Here is a 21,055-nt window from a genome sequence, read left to right on the forward strand (position 1 = left end):
AATTAATAATTAAAAAATAATTTTTTTAAATTTTACATTGATATAAATTAATTTTAAAATAAATATATAAATTAGCTATTTTAATAACTCCTCATATCTCAATTTTATGAGAGTAATTTTCATTCTTGAAATTTTAGTACAACAAACCATGTAATTTAATCAACACATTCACCACCATTCTTTATTTACAAATAATTTTCATCAATTAGTTTCTTGTAAAAACTTTTTATTAATTATCAATAAATAAAAGTTTCCAAAAAAAACAATTACTACCATCAAGATTACTTGTTAAATAGGGTAAGGACTGATCAACCGACTCACAGCTTCACGGACCACATATAAAGATAGACTCCTCCACACCGAATCACTACTTTTCGCGCAAAAAATAAAAAGTGCCAACGTTTTCCGTCACCACAAAGAAAACCTCCCACCAAGCTACGACTCGTCTTCAACCTCTAATTTCAAAAAAAAAAAAAAAAAACTCGTCTCCGGCCTCTCAATCATATCAACCCCCAAAACTAATAATTATCTATGGACGATCCTACGATAAGCAATCAACGTAATCAATCAGCTCCGCCAACGCCCCGTCTCAACCTCCCGTCGAGAATGTCCGACTCTTCCCTCCATCTCGAAAACCTTCCGTCTCGGACAACGCATATCAACCGTATGATCAACTCCACCTACAACCGCTCTCCTTCGCGCACAATTTACTCCGATAGGTTCATCCCTAGCAGATCCGGCTCCAATTTCGCACTTTTCGACATCTCAAATTCTCCCACGTCAGCCGAAGGAAAAGAAGACAGTTCCGGTACTTATAACAGCCTTTTACGCGCCGCGCTTTTCGGTCCCGATACGCCCAATAAGAAGGACTCATCGGGCCTTCCGGCTTGCCGGAATATTTTCCGGTACAAAACTGAAACTAAACGGCCATTACACTCGCTTTCACCTTTCGGGCTCGACGAGTCGGTACCTGGGATTAGCCATAGCCCCGTTAAAGCTCCCAGGAAGGTTCCCAGGTCACCCTACAAGGTAACTTTTTTTTTTTTATGGGTTTTATAGTAAAATAGGTTGAAATTTTGAAAATTTGTTCTTTTTAGGGCTGATGTTTGTTCTTCTGGTTTTGTAGGTTTTAGATGCACCTGCATTGCAAGATGATTTTTATTTGAATTTGGTGGATTGGTCTTCAACTAATGTGTTGGCGGTAGGGTTGGGGAATTGTGTTTATTTGTGGAATGCTTGTAGTAGTAAGGTCACCAAGTTGTGTGATTTGGGGATTGATGATAGTGTTTGTTCAGTTGGTTGGGCTCAACGTGGAACTCATCTTGCTGTTGGGACAAGAAACGGGAAAGTTCAGGTTTGCTTTTATTATTAGTATTGGATGATAAAAATCTTTATGTTGCCAACCTGTTAAGTTTGTGCGTATGCTTGCTTTCTGATTTTGGCTATGTTAGATTTAAGCTGTTACAATTAGATAGCGTTATTAAGTGATGATAACCTGTGAACGCGGATAAGTATAATTAAGAATCAAGGCATTAGTTCTTATGAAACGTGATAATGTTTTCAAAGCCTTTTATAAACAAGGGTGGTGGAATCTGTGCAAAGTGTGAAAGTTTTGTCTCCCAAAGAAACTATTGCTGAATCCTAAAAGTAATATGAAGAGTACAAATTTATTGCCTTTCATTTCATTTTGCTGGCAATTTTTTTCAATTATTTTATTATGGAATTGTTCTTGGGTTTACTGATGCTTCTATATGTCGTTGGCCTTTATGGGATTTTGAAGCTATCACATTATGTTCAAGTTGCAACTGAAAATAATAGTTTGCTTTTATGATGTAGCTTATAGAACATTAAATTGTAGATAATTTTTGGGAGAATAGGAGGGTAGAAAAAGCCTTAAATTTGGTGGGAATATGCTTCATTGGTCAGATAAAGTCTGACCCTAAAGTGAAAGCCTCTATCCCTAATTTTTTTATTCAGGCCAGAAGGAAACTAGAAATTTTCTAGTGATATCATTAAGTGCATCTGTGGTATCTTTTTATAGATGTCTACAAACTGGAAGCACTTTTGGGCAGTGTAAGATAACTTTTGATAATGTAAGATGTAAACTTTGTTCTATTTTATTACCATTTTTAGGCCTCATCTAAACTTCCTCATATAAGGGAACTACATTCTTTATTTGCTTATATGAGTTTTGTTACTTAAAATTTTGAAGCTAGGTCTGACTCTTCATGTATTTGCTTGAATCTTTTGGCTTTATTAAACTTTTACATGAATTAGTAACCTGATACTTCTACCATGATCATGGAAGGTGACCACATTGAGTCATCTAACCTTTGTCTATATTCGGCTTCTAGCATTTTGATTGTGGAATAATGTAGTTAGTTAATGGCTATCACTTTGTATGTAGATTTGGGATGCATCTCGCTGCCGGAGGATAAGAACAATGGAGGGGCATCGATTACGTATTGGAGCCTTAGCTTGGAGCTCTTCTATATTATCTTCTGGTAGTCGTGACAAGAGCATTCTTCAAAGAGATATACGTGCTCAGGATGATTTTGTTAGTAAACTCTCTGGACACAAGTCAGAGGTTAGACTCATACTCATCTTCACTTTATTCAATGTAATCAGCTATATATATATATATATATATATATATGTATGTATATATAGTCCTAACAAATGTATATATGTACATATTCATATTATTACAATTGGATATTTATTTAAATTTCTATCATGTAGCTTCTTTGATTTCATAAATTCCACTTTTCCTCATGTTTTGTCATGAACTCATCGTCTAATGCCAGCCATTAATTATTTTTGGAGATGCATGTGGTACTCATCATGCTTGTGTTCCTTCACTTCTAAGAACATGTTGCCCAACTCTGAGTCTGAATCTTTGGCCATTGCGTAGGTTTGTGGACTAAAGTGGTCTTATGATAACCGTGAACTAGCTTCAGGCGGAAATGACAACAAAGTATGTAAACAGTTCTTTTGCCTGTTTAACTTGTTCTGATTCTTATTATACGCTTAACTTTTCAACTGATTGAATGGCAAAACTCTCATTCGTGTGCAGCTTTTTGTTTGGAATCAACATTCCACTCAACCTGTCCTGAAATACTGTGAGCATACTGCTGCTGTAAAAGCAATTGCATGGTCTCCCCATCTGCATGGGCTTCTTGCTTCTGGAGGTGGTACAGCTGATCGATGTATTCGTTTCTGGAATACAACCACTAACACACACTTGAGCTGCATGGACACTGGCAGTCAGGTGATTTTTTTTTTTTGGTTTTTATCATATCATACACCTTTAATGTGGCCTTAAATGTGCATGGAATGGAAAAACCTTCTACTGCATAAAGTTGCCTCCCTGACTGCATTGATATAATTGATGTTTCTCCAATTAGTTTGAAATGATGAAACATGCTGTCATCTGGATGGTAGTCAAAGTAGCTCTACTGCCAATCTGAAATCCAATAGCCATGTGAATATTAACAAGATAAGAGTGACCAAAAAGTTTAATCTACATTTTTAATTTAAAGTTCTCCTGTAAGTTCTTGAAATTTATCCATGGTAAAGTTTTATTATAGAAATTGACAAACTGTCACTGGTTTCTTTTGCCTCAGTGGTGCTTCTTAATACTTGAGTTACAAATTCTAAAAGATGCTAATGTCCACTTTATGAATGACAGGTTTGCAATCTAGTGTGGTCTAAGAATGTTAATGAACTCGTCAGCACTCATGGATACTCCCAAAACCAGATAATTGTTTGGAGATGCTCTACCATGTCAAAGGTAAAGAAAGCTTAAAAACAGTGTATATATGATAATAATCTCTCATTATCCACTTTTTTCCCTCTTAAGTCTTGTTCTACTAATGCAGTTGGCTACTCTTACGGGCCACACATACAGAGTTCTTTATCTTGCAATCTCACCTGATGGACAGGTACCTCACTTTCACAAACTTTATAGTTTCTGCCTTCTACTTATGTATTATGATAATATAATGATAAAAATTATGCAATTTTATTTTCTCTTTATTTATACATGCATGCTCTTCCCATGGCTGAAATCACTTTTTCCTTTCAGACGATAGTTACTGGAGCTGGAGATGAGACCCTAAGGTTTTGGAATGTGTTCCCTTCACCTAAATCCCAGGTAATGACACTTGGATTCCTGGTTATCTGAATATCTTTATCTTTTCCACAAATTGTTTAACCTAACTTTTTTTAGCCAATTTAATCTGACATTAGTTTTAATATCAATCTGAGTATTTTCTTACCCTACTTGTGGATGTTCCTTGCAGCATATATATTTACTAGTTTTTTCTTGGTAGTATAAATAGTTTCATGGAGAGAAAGAGGAAATATAGTACTACTACTTTTTTGGTCAAAAAGGTAGTTTTCATCTAGTGAAAAGTGATTGCTGCATCGTTCTGTGCTGCCTCTAACAGTGAATAATTGCCTCTAATTGCATCAAGTTCTTTCAAGATTCTCTTATTTTCCGTTTGTACACAACCTTCTGTTAAGCAATGGCCCATAAAACAACTCATTTATTTCTGGTCATGATCTTTAATGCAGAACACTGATAGCGAAATAGGAGCATCATCCTTTGGAAGAACCACAATTCGGTGACTTCATCGAGAAAATATGCTGTAAGCAATTCTCGTGCCTGGAATTATCAGACTGCATCGAGAAAACATGCTGTGAGCATTCACATGCTCTGAAGTATCAAAATTTTCGAGTGAACCAACCCACAAAGTAATCAAAAAAATGTGCAGTAGTTGCAAGAAGTAATTTATTGCTAGTTTCTTGTAAGTCATTGATTTTGAATCCCAATTTTCTTTTTCTTTAAAACACGTTTGATTGATGTATAGCGGGAGGTGCTATCAAATGGTGATGGCTACTCCCTTCCCTTCCATTGTAAATTAAAGAAGTCGGAGAGGTTGTTGAAGAACCGGGAACCTATTGTAGCACGTTTGTTTTTGTTTTTGTAAATAAATTCATATTTGGTAAAAACAAATTAATTGTAAGCACAATTACAAAATGTAAGTGTGAACTTCGCTTTCTAGGGCTTCAAATCAGATATATGGGTCATATTTGAATACATCCAGACACTGGCTGTCATAAGATTCATCGTCGAGGAAAAAGATTCGATTCAGGTGTTTGAACCCCCCACCAGTTTTATTTTGAGGGGACATGTTTTGAGAAATTGACTTTTTATTTACATCTTTCATCACAAACAAGAGAGTACAAATGCAAATTAATATGAATGATTACCAATCATTAATTTAACTATCATTTTTATTCAATCCATAGTTTTCAGGTTTGGTAGAGGCAACCGCTGCTGCTGGGACCCATGTTTTTCATTTTCATTGGGAAGCTTTTGTGACCATGGGATCAAGGTCATTGTTGGAAAACAACAGTTACAATTCTCCGGGCACGGCTGGGGCAATTCCCAGTTACTTGGCGAGATTTCTTGCTTTTTTTGTTGGGTCTGAGTCATATCTGCCTCACTTGAAGTTGCTCCAGCTTCCACCAGCGGACCCCGGCACTCTACTCTGTTGAATTCTGGAATGTTTGAGTGAAAATAAACCCAAACCAAAGACTCCTGTAATTCCGGGTAGTTTTTCAGCAAATTGCCATCTCCATAGACAAACGCCTTCAGTACCTATTTTAATTATGTTAAGAGATTAACTACCGGAAGATTAACAACCAAGAAATTCAGAAATCATTTGTTAAAGAAATTGATTAAATTACCACAGGGAGTTCTTTGCAGAAGATGAAGTATCTAAGTCTGGCACACAAGTCTAGGAGGAAATGGCCTCCACTTATGTGACAGTGAACATGCAAAGACATCCTTCCCTTCACTTTCTTCCATTCCGCCACCACTTCGTCTCTGTATAATTTGTTTGACCAACCTTGCAGCTGCAAGCAAACCCCGATTTCTTTACGAGAAATGAAAAAAAAAAATATATATATATATATATATATATATAAACTCTGTTTACCAACAGATTCAATGTCATATCAACTTTTCTTTTTTCCCATGTTTTCCTTAATATTCATTCCTCTTGGTTTTGTTTGTTCAAATAATATTTCAGCTGACTACATAGTGCGAATCCCACGTTTGGCCTGTTTTCTTCTCAATGAAAAATAATACAGTAGCATAAATTCTCATATGGGTTATGAAATGAAAGGATTACCTGAGATTTGTTAATGGTTTGTGAGACTGCTAAAGTAAGTTTAGAGGTTATATCACTATGTGTAAGGGTGTAAGTCCTAGGTAGCTTCCCTGGGTGCTTCTCATCAACTCCTAGAAACAAAACCTTTAGCTTTGATGCCTCGAAAATAGATGGCCCAAACAACCTTGCTACCTGATCCAATCCAATCCATGAAATCAATATAATCTTCAAAAAAATTTATAATGAAAGGCAAACATGAAGAAGAAAGAAAGGAAGATTACAGGAACAATAGCTTGGTTCTTCTTCTTGGATCTTCTTCCGGAAACAAAAAGAGATCTATGGTGTTCAAACACTGGGGGTCTTGGCTTTGTAGGGAGAACGGCAGCAAAAGTCAAAGTTCCCATACCTAATGTCCAAGCTCCAACTTTGGTGGAGAGAAGCACCCAAATAAAAATTTTTTTAAAAAAAATTCAATAATGAAATACCAGCTAAAACAATAAAAACATGATGGTTATAGCAAAAAAGAAAGAGCCGAAACTTTGAAGGGGAGGAAACAGAGAGAATCCTGGAGGAAGAGAAGACAGTGACTTTAAAACTTTGGAAACTTTTGTTTCCTTTTGCTTTTGCTTCAACGCCGGAGCAGCCTTGCTTAAACTTTTGACTTTGCTTGTACGCTGATGAAAGTTGAAAACATTGAAGTCATTAGAATTGAGCAATTATAGCGGCAATTGAATGGAATGCGTGCGGGTATGGCAGTTTTTGAGTAATTATAGCAGCAAATTAGAGAAAAAGGAGAAAGAGGTTGCTTGAATTTCCAGACTTGTGCCAACACTGACACTTGGGTTCAACATCTTATAACACGTTGAGATTGGACTCGTATCTTTTTACATGCAGACCCCGTTAGGTGGCACCCTTTTATTGACTCTCCGTGGCTTTTGGATACTCAAATATTTTACTCTCGTCAAGACAAAGATCAATTTACAGTCCATTTAGATTACCAGTGAAAATCATTTTGGTGAAATTAAAAAAAATTTATATCGAATTTGAAAATTTTAATAAAAAATTTATGTTATATTTGATTAAACGTATCTTATTAATTATTATTTAAATTTTACTGATGATTTTTTAAATTTAATTACACTTCATTGGATGTGCAATTGGATCCAAATTCACCTTTAAGTTAATTACTCCCCACTTATCCAGTAAGCACATGATCCTTCCAATTTTTGGAGTTATCTAGAAATTGATCCTAAGATATTGGATCTCAGTTTTGTTGGTTTATTAATTACTTTTAATTTGGGGGTTAATTCGTAACAAATATGTAATGTAAAGCTAGAAAATCTAATTACTTAATTTAGAAAGTTTGGGTGGTGAAAATGTTCTTATTCATAGTAAATATTATATTCCTTCTGTCTTTTTTTTTTTTTATATCTCAAAATTATGTCTTTTTTTTTTTACATTTAAAACATTTATTTTTTTATCTTTTAAAATTATTTTTTAAATTTTTTTTACTTTTTAAAATAAAAAATAATAAAACTTTAATTTTATAAAAATAATTTAATATTAAATATATTTAAATTAATTTTTTTTAATTCTATAAAAATCAATACAGAATAAATAAATTAAGACAGAGGGAATTGCAATTTTTCATAAAAAAAAAAATTGTTTGCGAGGGAAAGTTTTCACCCGATGTCGGTCATTTTCTCAATATATTTTTTTACTGACAAGTATGACAACACCATTTTTAATTTCTCCATGCATACTTAGTACATATTGATTTGATAACTCACTGCAGCGAGTCTATTCATATGCCCACCATCCTCTGCGCCAATGTAAGTCTAAAAGCTAGGTTTCAAGTAGTCATTTGAAAAGCAAAACATTTTATAAATAGATAGTTAAAATATGATATATACTTCATGTGTCCTTTCCACCAAGAGAAAGATTAAAACAAAAAAAAAAGAGGACTGTGAAAATGAAGTGACATAAAGGTGACAAAACGTCGAAATTAACAAATTCACATGTGCATGAAGATGAGGGACGTCAGGACATGTCATGTTACATGATAATGACATGAATGAAATTGAATTCAATTTTTTATAATATATAAGATTTTAAATTTTAATTTAAAAATGTTAATTTTATTTATATTTAATAAAAATTTTACTTTTTTATTTAAATAAAAAAAATGATGAATATTATATTGTGTGTATGAAAATGTAGATGTGAATGATTTTAAATGTTTTTTGGATACAATAATAAATATGAAGATTATAGTATACATCTCATACACATATTTTACATATATATATATTTATATATTTAATAATAAATTTTTTATTAAATAATATAAATTATTTTAAGATTAATTTAAATTAATATATTTTTATTGAGAAATATATATACTAATATATATTTATAAAAAATACCTAAATATATAAAAAAAAACTAAAAAATATTTTTTTAAAGCTATGAGTAGGAGGATTAGCTATTAAATATTACAAGGGCAGGGATGAAAATAAATTTAAAATATTTATTGAGTATAAATACAAAAATAAATATAATATAAAAATTTAAAAATAAAAAATACAATATCCTCTTTATATCTTATCTATTGACATCTCTAATTCAATTTCAATTTGAATAAAATTTTAATGTTATTCGATATAAATCAAATTTTATCTATTTATTTCTTTTTATTCATTTTTAAATTTTATTTTTTTATTTTTACATATTATTTTAATATAATTTTTAATATATTTATATATAAAATAATGATTTTGTTTTATAAATTTTTAAAAAATATATAAGTTAATAAAAATATATAATTTTGGTTGATTCGATTTTTTAAAAATTTTCATTTCTCAATCAAAATTTTGATTCAAATTTAATATATTTATTTAATACCTAAATTTAAATCAAATTAAATTAAACAGTAAAATTTCGAATGAATTTTTATTTTTTTATTCTTTTTCTCATCCCTATCATGCTCCATTCGGGTGACTAAGACCAAGACCAACTTTTATGAACTAATATTGTAGAGGAAATTCTTTAATTATTAATGTTAATTATAGTATGTAGTTTATGTTTTCCATTTTTTTTATTCATATATAACTAATATTTGTAATATAAAGAAAATTATATCCTATCACCAATCAAATTAAAATTGGAAACTTTTTAATAGCTTGAAGTTTTCATTTGAATATTGAAGTACTCTTCAAATATTACTCCAACTAAAGGCCTCACTTTAAAAAAATACAAAGAATTAAGTTTTTTTTTTTTAATAAAAATGATAGTGACCTAAGTATAAGATAAAAATTATATATACTAAAATTTAAACTTTAAATTTATTAAATATTATATTTAATGATGATTGTACGAATGAATTAAATTAAATTTAAAATTTTATTTAGAGATTTTTCGTTCATTTAAATTGATATCAACTTATCTATTTATCATGATTAAAGAGCTAAAGTAAATATAAATTAATTTCCATTGGAATTAATAAAACAGGCAAAACTCACCATCTCATGTAAAAAGTTGTCACTAAAAATTATTAATTTAAAAATTAATTAAGATGCTCATTATGTAATAAAAATCGAAATATCTAACCAAATAACCATTCTGATCGATTCTTATCCATGATGAAACAAAATTCAATTCCAACTTCTGTGTACAATTTGTCAAAACAATACTTTTTTAATTACAAATTTTCATATAATTTATTCAACCAATGACTTTTTCTTTTCTATTTTCCTCATTCATTGATTTAGAATTGTAATAACAAACCATGTAAGTTCCATTTAGGAGAAGTTTGGAAATCGATTCTTTGAATAAAGTTATACATATGCACTCGTTATTAAATGAAATGCATGCCATATAAAAATTAAACTTGAAAATTCACTTATGATTATTCATGAATCTCTCTCTTTCTCTCTCTCTCTCTCTCTCTCTCTCTCTCTCTCTCTCTCTCTCTCTCTCTCTCTCTCTCTCTCTCTCTCTCTCTCTCTCTCTCTCTCTGTGTTTCATTTCAATGGAGGTTTGTTCGATTTTGAAGTGACAAAGCTTGGTTGTAAGGAAACGAATGGGTTCCACATTTGTGAATGCTGAGCTTGATCAGAGTTGGGATATGTGAGATTTGGTTTCTGTCTATATAATCAATCACTAGCAGCTAGCTTGGCATGGCCATGCCCGGCCAATACTATTAAAAAGGATTTCGTCATAGGAGGCGGAGACCGGCAGAGCATTATTGACCGCTAACTGCCAAGAAAAATACGGTGTTGGTGTTCATTTTGGTCAATTTCATTAATTTCGAATATGAATTATTTAAAATTAAATTATTTTATTTTCGATAACAAAATTAAATTGATGAATTTTAAAAATTAATCAATCAAATTTAATTTAATTAGTTTAATTGATTTTTTAATTATTTAAATAATAAATATATTTAAATTAAATTATATTTTAAACTTTTAATTTTTTATATTTTAAATAAATTAAATAAAATTAGTTAATAAAATATTAAAAATTATGTTCAAAATTTTAGTAAGTTATGAAATTAAATGATTTATTTCATATATTTTTTATTTTATAATCGAATTATATTATATTTTGATTAATTTAATTTTTAAATCAAATTAATTAAAAATTAAAAATTTTTAAAATTATTTTTAAAATTAATTAATTAAATTAAATCAATTTAATCGATTAATTCAATTAAAATTTCTTAGCCTGGGATGCAATCTCTCATGGGCCGGGGTACCTAAACGAAATGAGGGAAGAAATCCAAGAGAAAATATGGTCCTACATTGGACCAAACCAGATGAAATAAAAACAAAAGTTGCTGGCAAAACACGATGTCTTGAATTATGTTTTTCATCTCAGAAAAAAGTTGTGGACAGCGTCCACTGGTAAGAAGGGGAGAATTGAATTATAGATAGATTTTCATTTCTTTTGTCCTTTTTGTCCAGAAGGATGTATTATTTTCAGCATATTAATCACGTGCATGCATATAAAGAAGCAAATAGGCTCGTACTGAGATCCCCCGTTACAAAGAAGAAAAAAAAAAGCTTTAGGTACCTTAATTACCTATTTAGTTTAGGCATCAAAATAAATGGGTATAAAATTTGAATTTGAATTTAATTGATTTATATAATTATTTTTAAAAAAATAATATTAAATAAATTTAAAATTTTAATTTTATTTTCATTTTTAAATTGTAATTTTTTTTATTAAATATATAAATATATATTTTCCCCATCTTTAAAAGTGTACTTGTTAAATTTATATATATATATATATATATATTTTTTTTTTTCAGAATCCAAGTCTGATGCAAAGTGAAATTATTTTAGTTAGAGTTGTTCAGAGTAGGGTTGTAAACGAGCCGAGTCGAGTCGAATAGTGAGAAGCTCGAGCTCGAACTCGACTCACAACTAGGAGTTCGATACTCGATTCGAGCTCGATCGAGTTTTATTTTAGCTCGATTCGTGATCGAATTCGTGTTACTTGAGCTCGTTCGATTAAGCTCGATTAATATGTAAAAATAAGTTCGATTCGTATACTCAATAAAAATTCGATTATTTATGCTCGAACTCGAACTCGAATTCAGACTTGAAATATTTTATTAATTAAAATAATAAAAATATATTTAAATATAAAAGCTCGATTAAGCTCGCGAGCTATTCGAGTCAGATATAAGAATACTCGAATTCGACTCGATCGATAAGTAGAGCTTGAGCTCAACTCGACAATAATCAAATCGAATTCGAGTTTTTTTTTAATCGAACTCAAATAACTTGCGAGTACTAATGTATCATTTACAATCCTAGTCCAGAGCATAGACAATGATCCGCCCCATATATTAAATAGTACAAAAAAAAAGCAGTGATTTTAAGTAGGAGTTAAATGAATAAAGTTTTTGATGAATTATTTATGAATATATTTAATTTATATTTATTTATTAAGTAAATTAAATATAAATAAAAAGTTATTTAATTTATTTATATTTATGAATAATTCGTTTAAAATTTATTTATTTATAATAATATTAATTAAATTATAGCTTTTATTTTAAAGTTTATTTAATATTAAATAAATCTAAATTTTTAATTTTAATTTTATTTTTATTTTTATATTGTAAATTTTTTACTAAAAATATAAATATATTTTTTCTCCACCTTTAAAAGTGTACTTGTTAAATTGATATATATATTTTTTCTTTTCAGAATCCAAGTCGGATACCAAGTAGAAAGAGTTGTCATGAGCATAGGCAGTAGTCCGCCCACATATTAAATACCCAAAAAAATGAAACGGTGATTTTGAGTAAGAGCGTAAATAAATATAATTTTTGATGAATTATTTGTTAATTTATTTGTTTTTTTTATTTATTTACATTTATTTATTAAATTTAATAAATGGTTTTGAATAATATTTTTATATTATTTATTAAATAAATTAACATAAATAAAATTTTATTTAATTTATTTACATTTGTGAATAAATTTGTTTAAAACTCGTTTAAATGCCATTCATTTATTATTCGCTTATGATTTATTTGTTATTTGTTTATAGTAATACTAATAAAATTATATTTTTATGCTTTAATTTTATTTTAAGGTTCGTTTATGTTCGTTTAAAATTTATTTGTTTAAATTTATTTAATCATAATTTGTTTATTATTCACGATCATTTTTATTTATACATGTTCGTTAATAAATTTATTTAATATTTACAAATAATTTTATTTAATTTAATTAAATCAAATACAAATCGAATACAAATATCATATAATTTAAATTAATCAAATTCAAACGAACAAAACAATTTTTTTTATTGAATACAAACTAAACCCAAATACCTCTAAAAATAAAAACAAAACAAATAGCATATATATTTTCTTTCATATTCATAGCCTTAATTTCAGATAAAAAGTTGGATATTTCAATTTTTGTGTAGATTTCGTATAGGGATTAGACATCTCAATTCTTGTGCTCATATCTGTTATTTCTTATGCAGCTTATTGAAAAAAGAGTCAATTTCAGTTAATTAATAATACAAATAATTAAGAAAATCTTGATAATAATACTCCATGATAATTATTTTTAATTATATTTTTATTAAATTTTAGTGAGATCAATACAAAAAATAAAAATAAATAATTTACTATTTCATACAAACAAGAAGCTTACCTTTTAAAATTGAGTTATGCGCACATGAAATCTTACTATTAATCACACAAATATTATTGTAGCTCAATCCCTTTTTGTCATAAGTACGACTACATATAATATATTCACAATTCATTTTTCATCACAACTCAAGATGAAAAAGCAAGAAAAAGGCAGCTCTGATCTGAACTTTCTGAAAGTTATTTTTGAAGCTTTATTGATCACCAATTAATATTTAGCACTAAGGTTTTTGGATAATTCTTGTCTCCGGCGGTCCTATAAACAATTCCGTCTCCACCTCTATGCTCTGGGTTTGCAGTTCATGATCCGATAGGCTTGTTGACGATTGTCGCGGTCGCACCCCACACTAATGTAATAAAATGATGAATTCAATTAATATTCATGTTGATAAAAGATCGAAGAACCTAGTGCTTACTCTTGTTATTGACATTTATCTAACAGCTGATAGATCAACCACCTTCCTGGAGTGGATTATGATTGTTCCGTGTACTGGGTTTTCTTGATTTACCGGTTCAACAAAATCTTGTGATATAGGAGCATTAGAGAACAAATATAGTACCTGTCCTCTCAGCTTTGCATTTTCTTCTTCAAGGCGTCTCTCCTGAATGATTTACAAGGAAATGGAAATAATAACACCACATGGTTAGGAAATTATTCTTCCAAATTAATATCCATGGAATGTTAAGCATACATTTGTTAACGCAAGGGATTGTTGAACTGTGTCTGCTACGAAGCATTGTCTATTCTGAGGCCTGACGTTATCTTCCTGACAATGTATTCTTTTGAAAAAAGACGCTTCAGTAGGAGAATAACGATCTTTACTTGTAAAATCACGGTTCGATTTCTGGTTATTAGATGTGAGATGTGGTCCTCCTTACAATGCCCCGTAGCAGCTATAATCTTACAATCCTTGCATCAACAGCATCGAAAAAAGAACGAAAAATGATTACCTCTCCCTTTAGCTTCTCAATCTGCTCCCAAAATAATTGATTCTGAACACAGCGAAATCAAGTTTTAAACCCATGTCAGTAACATTTTATTTATATTACAAACATGAAAATTTTTGAACGTGCAAGTGAATTTCTGATGTACCTTTCTAGCCCTAATTTTGCTTAAGCTTCGCTCCAACTGGTTTTCTAACACTTGTAGGTCATTAAGAGAACATGGTTCCAATCCATTTCCCAAGAGTTTTCTGTTATAAATTCAAAATATAGAAGTTTACATGCGGTGAAGAAAAGGGACTCCAAATATGAACTGGAACTCAGTTATAAGTACATGTATTTTATACAAGTTTCAAGCAAAGGATTTAACCTTTTAGAATCTTCAAGAAATTCGATCTTCTTTGCCATGCTGTGAGCATCCTCCTTTACGTTCTTCATGCACAAGTTCAATAATTAGATATTGAATGACAAGCCTCAATGTACAGATATATCATGCGTAAAGAAATTGCTCCATAAGTCTAAGACATCAGGGGAGCCTAACTTACGACTTTTGGATGCACGGTGGGAGGGACTTCCACCGTGCAGTGAGTGACGGCACTGTTAATCATAAAACGGCACCCACGATGCGGTGAGAGTCTCCCACCACACATCCAAATAAAACATTAATATATATTCATTGACTTGCTAAAGATGTTGGTCATGAGCGATAAAGGTTAGAAATTCAAATTTAGCAAATATTTGAAAAGGCAACAAAATGAATCTGCAATATTAATTACGCACAATGACATAGACCTTTCTCACAAGAAAATAATAAATTGCATCCCATTTACATATGCATATTTAATTATGTCCTTGAATTCCAAGACAGAGACAAGAAATTAACATGTAAAAAACCAAAGGAGAGAGGTCCAAGTGATTGCTACATGCAATCATATCTCTGCATAATCGCTATTAAGGTAGAATAAAAACAATTATATTTGCTCATTATATTCTAGTTCTAGGTGAGCGGAATGAAGTTTGGCTAGGAATTATAGAAAATAAAGCGGTAAAATAAGTCACATGTGAAACACCAGAAAATGCTGAACCAGAATATATAGAAAATATGGTGATCTTCTATCCTTTCAATTAATGTTCATAAGATTAGTATTTACTTGAAGAATTTTTGGTGGATTACAAAGACGGCTTCTAGGTTCCAATCTTTTATTGACTAATATTTAACAACGAATGCAAAAGGATGGCTAGAGCTACCTGCATATTTTGCTCTACCCCTTTGCTGCCGATTCCAAGATCCTTCTCTTTCTTCTGATACCGGTCTATAATTTTGTTCATACTGAAGCATCTCCAAACACAACAAGAATGAGTGCACGTCTAAAAAGATCAGATATTAAACTAGCTAGCTAACCTGTCTTGCCATTATTTTCTAATGTTTTGGCGCTGTAAATGTTGACTGTTCATTTTGTATTTGTATATGCAAAAAAGTAAATGAAGATGAGGGTTTTTCAAGAGAAATTACAATCACTAAGCCATACCTAAGTCGTTAACTTGATTGTTTGAACTTCTTAACAGACTATGCTTTCTCTAAGTGGTCTCAATTAAAAAGATCAATGTTCTAAGAGCTGAAAACCACGAAAGAAAAACATAGCCAATCAAAGCACTTCTCTTTTCCAAGATGGAAGGTAAACAAAATGTGTGGCAGAATATTTATGGTAAGAAATTCTCAAGTCCAAAAATCCTGTATCTTCAAAGATAGTCATATTCATCACACACTAGTTGAATTGTGGAAAACCCAGATTTCTTCCTGGAATCACATGTCGGTCACAGTTTTGAACAGAAAATGTTTTCAAACTAAGAAATAATATTGAGGTTAATTAGCGTGCATGTAGTGTAATATATTACCTAGAAATTAATCATGTCGCTACTGCCCTAAGTATATTGAAAACAACAACAAAAAAGGGCTAAATACTTTGGAGGTAGAAAAGAAAAATAGGTTGTCTGATGCACGCCTAGGATCCTCTTTTCTTTCAAATATTCCTTCAGGACCACATCTTCATGGGTTTTTCCTTTTTTCTATTTTTTTTCCTAGAAGTACAAAGAAGTGTTTTATTATACCTCAAACTTGCCGCTAACCCAGTTACTGTTTCTCTCGGATTTTCCTTAATGGAGGGTGGGGGGTCAGGCACCATGGAAGATGTTGTAGTGAATAAGCTTTAATATATGAGCTAAATTGATGTTTTGGCCTTAAATCTCTATATCAACCAAAGGCCATAGTTAAATAAAACACAGAAAGTAATTATGCCTGCATGCTTCTTTTTTTATTTTTGGTTTTAAAACTACCAGCTGAGTCAAAGCTCATATATAGTTGGAGGAAAATAAGCAATCTGGGACCCCAAAAAATTTCTTCACTGGCCATTTTTTGACCCATAAGCAACAATCAACTTACGCAAACTTCCATGTGGTGGATTTACAATTCATTTCTTTATCATGCGGTACAAAAATCTCATTCATGGAGAAATATCATAAAATTAGCCTTTTCCTTCATTTTGGAACCTTGTCTCTCTGTTTATGCAAAAAGAAAATGAAGATAAAGTATGTACATAACAACATTACCAACATGATAATGGGAATCAGACAAGAAAAATTAATAATATTATTCAGGATTTTGAAGTCCAATTTTCCAAATTACCAATTAAGGGCAAAGTGTTACTCAGCTACTTGATGAACCAGTATGAAGTGGTATTCACAATCACAAATTTAATAATATGGAGGCTTTACCAAACTTTAAAAGTTATCAAAGACAAACCTTAAGAAAACCGAGCATGCCTAAAATTCTTTGAACAATCATTTTTTTTTCTTTAAAAAGAAAAGGCCAGGTAGAATTGCCCAGAAAATTTTACATTGACTTCAGAATATAAATGAAATTTTCGTCTAAATTAATCTAATCACTCTAAAATAAATCAATGGCCATACAATACGTGATGATGTTTGATCACAAAATACACCCATTTGTTTGACAAGTACCATGCAGTTTGTTGGTTAATGCTAATAACTGAAAACCTTAATAAAGGGAACCCTTCTGACCGTTTAAATCACTTGCAATGGGTTAAAAGGGTGTAGAAATAGTACATTTGTGTTCAAAATTTTCAATACTTGTCCATTTAGAATGTATGTATTAAACCTTCAATGCTTTATTGATATAGTCTATAAATGTTAACAAAGAATGTGGAAATGCTTGAAGCTTTCTGCATGGAACCAAAAAGATCTTCCTTCTAATTGTTTATGAAGTCCACAAAGATGCATACAAATGGATGATGGAACAAAGTTCTCACTCATGTTAATTTGTGAGGGAAATGAGCAATTCTAACATAAATGAAGAACAAATTAGTTATAATTCTCAAATGTCAATTAAGGTAAAGTAAACTAAATGGAGTGACAATTACTATCCTAACCACTCTTGACAGAATGTGAAAACCCTAAAGTAGATTCATACAAAGTTTCCATTTATTTTATTTATGAGATTAACACAAAATTATGAATTAACATATTCAATTAAACAAGCACATAGGAAAAAATATAAACTCGTTTATAAAACTTTTCAACTCTATTGCCAATAGTAGATTGTGGAATAATAACACCTCGAATAATAAAATCTAATGCTGATAATAAGTAGCTAAAGTCACCAAGATTGTGAATGGAGAACTTCCTATCACAAGTGTCATGCACTGAAACTACTTAGTTCTTATATATTTTCCTTTTTATAAGTTTATTAGGCTCAAAAGATCATGAAAAACAAAGCATGAAATGCTCGTAATAACTAAATCTTAGCTAGTTTCATGTACCAAAAAAAATCTTACCTAGTCTCAACTAAATCAGATTTGATAGAGTCTATAACTTAGTTAAACATCAATCTTGTTTTAAATTTTAATAGTTCAAACATGAGTAAGATTCCTCTAAGATGTGTGAAAGGGTATAAAATCTTTAACTACCAGATGAACAAGAGCCTCAGCACCTTTTCGCATCGACCTACGTCCAATACTCGAAGAAGAGTCTAAGCAACAATTAACAGCAGTAGAGCTATAAAGACAAATTTCAAGCTCTAAGAGTAATGATTTCATGTAAAATAATTGATGCTAGAACCATCTATGAATCATCATCATTAAGGCTTCAACAGGATGATAATCTTATTGTGATGTAAAAATATCTCTAGGAAGCCATGTGCTAGATCAGTCTCAAAAGACGTATCCCCTTGAGATTATCAGATGTTCTCTAGCTAGCTAGGAATCCATGAAACAATATAACCTCAATTATAGAAGAGTAATTTTTGGATGAGTAATAAATAATTTATATGTATTACTTGTTTTAATTATTAATCATGAGGTCCTAAAACACACGATTGACACTAACACGAACACTAACACTAAAAACAAGATAGTGGATGTACCTTGAAAAAAGCAAATTATTTATCCAGTGTAATCGAATTATGTATTGTCAAAAATGAAAAAACCATATAAACAAGAAATGCCAAGTACAAAACTCAGCTCCTGCTCAGAGGCCCCCCTTTAACAGTCAACAGGTTCACTTTCAACTTATTAATTTTTCTTTTTTGTTTTTTTGGGTTCAAATTAAATAAAACTCAAAAAGTGTTTATCACCTGTTTTGTTCATAAAGGAAATGTTGATAATAAATCAAGATTTTATTGATAGAACCAAATTGGAAATATTCTCATAAAATGAGCCTATATATTGCTGCTTCTTGCTTATTGTCATTAACCTCTAAAACCTTTTCAAAGCTAGCTAGCTAAGGTGAGCTTGCTCACATATATGACTAAACACCTAAACTTTGGCGATCAATAATCCAAGTATATTTTACCCAAAACATTAACCCTAAAGACCACATATCTCTCTTTCTTTTTGTCTCTCAGGACTCGTGCTTGAAGAGAGGACAAGAGAAATCTGCAAGATCACTTGGAACATCTACTAACAAGGAAACCCAACAGAACAAGATAACCTGGTTAGATTTTATTCTGAAGAAAAACTAAAGAAGACAGAAAGAGATCAGACCCTTCTGACAGAGATAAAGACTGGAATCATCTATCATAGTACTTGCCTAGCTACATGGTAGGAGAGCAGCCTGAGCGGGGCCTCTGTATAATTAAGTGACATCCAAGTTTAATTACCAAAACTTATTTATATCTCCACAGATTTAATTAAACAAATATTATTTAGATTGTATTTTGAGTACATTGGAGACTTGCATAAGCTTAAAATAGTAACCCAAAAAAAAAAAAAAAGCAAATATGAAGATGAAAGATGAGAAAACGCACCAAGCACTAGAAAACTCATATAGCTTCCCTCTGGGAGAGAAGATGATGAGTGCAACTTCAGCATCGCAGAGAACTGATAGCTCAAAGGCCTTTTTGAGCAATCCATTTCTTCTCTTTGAAAACGTTACTTGCCTGCTTGATGCATTTTCTATTCTCTTCATCTGAGTTTTCCCTCTCACCATATTAATCTCACAGTAGCAGTTGGTTCTCCTACAACCAAAAGGAAACAATGAATCCTAGAAGACAAACCCAGAAAAGAGTAAACTGTCTGAACTCAAACAGATTTCGATGGTCAACAACCAAAGAACCAAAAGACCCAGATGAGAAAAAGGTTTCTAAAAATAGAAAGGGAGTAACTTAAAAATCTAATCAAATTAGGACAAACATATTACTCAAAAAGAAGCCTGAAAAAGATCTTTCTCGGTATGGGAAAGCTCAAGTTGATGTAAAGAGAAAAAACAAGATTTTACTGGGAATTTTTTGAAATTTCTCTTGGAAATGAAAATCTAAGAAACCCTAGATTTTATAGATGAGAAAAATGACTTGACCAAATTTGCTCTCTGTCACTTCCTCAACCTCAACCTCAACCTCCTATAACCCTAGACAGAATAAAAAAATAAAATTTAAAAAATATTATAATAGACAAAGTCCAAGGAAGTGGAGAACCTAATGTCTTTCTTCTTTTGGTATAATTGAAGGGGAAATAACAGGCACCTCCGAAAAAAGAAAAATAGAGAATAAATGCCAAAACATGTGATTCCCTAATAAAGAGAGAAGAGGATGCACCAAAAATGTATGCCCACCGCATGAATTCATGACACATGTCTCGTTTTACCGACAACCTCCACCCCCGGTGTCCACTGAAAGAAGCAAAGCCAGCGTGTGAGGTGAAAGACACAGAACATTTCTGTCGGTTGCATCAAAAATTGGACACTCATCGATCAGGATTAAACGATTTCCAGCGTGGGTCCGTACATGGTTAGGAAAACACATCTGCGTCTGTCCGTACAAATGGCATAGAGAAGGAGCTAATGGGAGTTTTCCACGTCATCTCTTGTACTGTGATCATGATCAGGCTGGGTTTCACGTGGCTCTTCCTTGTTTGATGGTGGGGTTTTGGCCTCTGGGGCCTCGGTTCTACTTTTTCTCTTTCTCTTCTCGCCACCCCTTTTTCCCCTTATATTTAGGGCTTTTTTACTTAACAGTTGTGCCAAGTGGTGGCGCACTATTGGGTTCTAGATTTTTCAAAAAAATAGCATAGTTAATGAATTTTTTTTATTTGTGATGATTAGTAGGTATTAGTGGACCACATTGGGGACACGAACCATTCCACATTGGGGGTGTGACATGGACCATTGATAGCTTGGTTCGCTAATCGTCGTTTAGCTCATAACCTCATATGGTTAGGGGCAAAGATTAGAGTCT

General features: G+C 31.3%; 3 protein-coding genes across 5 annotated transcripts; 1 reads left to right on the plus strand and 2 right to left on the minus strand.

The window, feature by feature from the left end:
* Nucleotides 1–403: 403 nt before the first annotated feature.
* Nucleotides 404–5,036, plus strand: LOC111277564 (B-type cell cycle switch protein ccs52A-like). The gene is made up of 9 exons (XM_022863986.2): nt 404–1,029; nt 1,127–1,354; nt 2,408–2,587; nt 2,915–2,977; nt 3,077–3,271; nt 3,692–3,793; nt 3,882–3,944; nt 4,088–4,156; nt 4,579–5,036. Exons 1-9 carry the CDS (start codon nt 532–534, stop codon nt 4,630–4,632), a joined length of 1,452 nt encoding a protein of 483 aa, XP_022719721.2. The 5' UTR covers nt 404–531; the 3' UTR covers nt 4,633–5,036.
* A 124-nt stretch (nt 5,037–5,160) lies between these two features.
* On the minus strand, nt 5,161–7,009 carry LOC111277574 (protein STAY-GREEN homolog, chloroplastic-like). The gene is made up of 5 exons (XM_022864000.2): nt 6,721–7,009; nt 6,464–6,606; nt 6,204–6,374; nt 5,758–5,925; nt 5,161–5,668 (listed from the first exon to the last, which is right to left on the minus strand). Exons 2-5 carry the CDS (start codon nt 6,584–6,586, stop codon nt 5,306–5,308), a joined length of 825 nt encoding a protein of 274 aa, XP_022719735.2. The 5' UTR covers nt 6,587–6,606; nt 6,721–7,009; the 3' UTR covers nt 5,161–5,305.
* Nucleotides 7,010–13,324: 6,315 nt separating this feature from the next.
* LOC111286891 (agamous-like MADS-box protein AGL19) lies at nt 13,325–20,412 on the minus strand. 3 transcript variants are annotated; one of them, XM_089746111.1, is made up of 8 exons: nt 20,297–20,412; nt 19,631–19,840; nt 15,559–15,640; nt 14,681–14,742; nt 14,462–14,561; nt 14,320–14,361; nt 13,929–13,970; nt 13,325–13,715 (listed from the first exon to the last, which is right to left on the minus strand). In XM_089746111.1, the coding sequence occupies exons 2-8, from the start codon at nt 19,810–19,812 to the stop codon at nt 13,590–13,592; spliced, it is 636 nt and encodes a 211-aa protein (XP_089602237.1). In that variant the 5' UTR covers nt 19,813–19,840; nt 20,297–20,412; the 3' UTR covers nt 13,325–13,589. The 3 variants fall into 3 exon arrangements, with proteins under 3 accessions (XP_089602237.1, XP_089602238.1, XP_022732786.1); XM_089746112.1 differs by lacking the exon at nt 20,297–20,412 and adding an exon at nt 20,023–20,227; XM_022877051.2 differs by lacking the exon at nt 20,297–20,412 and having other exon boundaries at nt 19,631–19,993.
* Nucleotides 20,413–21,055: the final 643 nt, after the last annotated feature.

This window comes from Durio zibethinus, chromosome 17 (assembly GCF_047325235.1).
Source record: "Durio zibethinus cultivar Kanyao isolate XHJ-2024 chromosome 17, ASM4732523v1, whole genome shotgun sequence".
Lineage (NCBI taxonomy): Eukaryota > Viridiplantae > Streptophyta > Magnoliopsida > Malvales > Malvaceae > Durio > Durio zibethinus.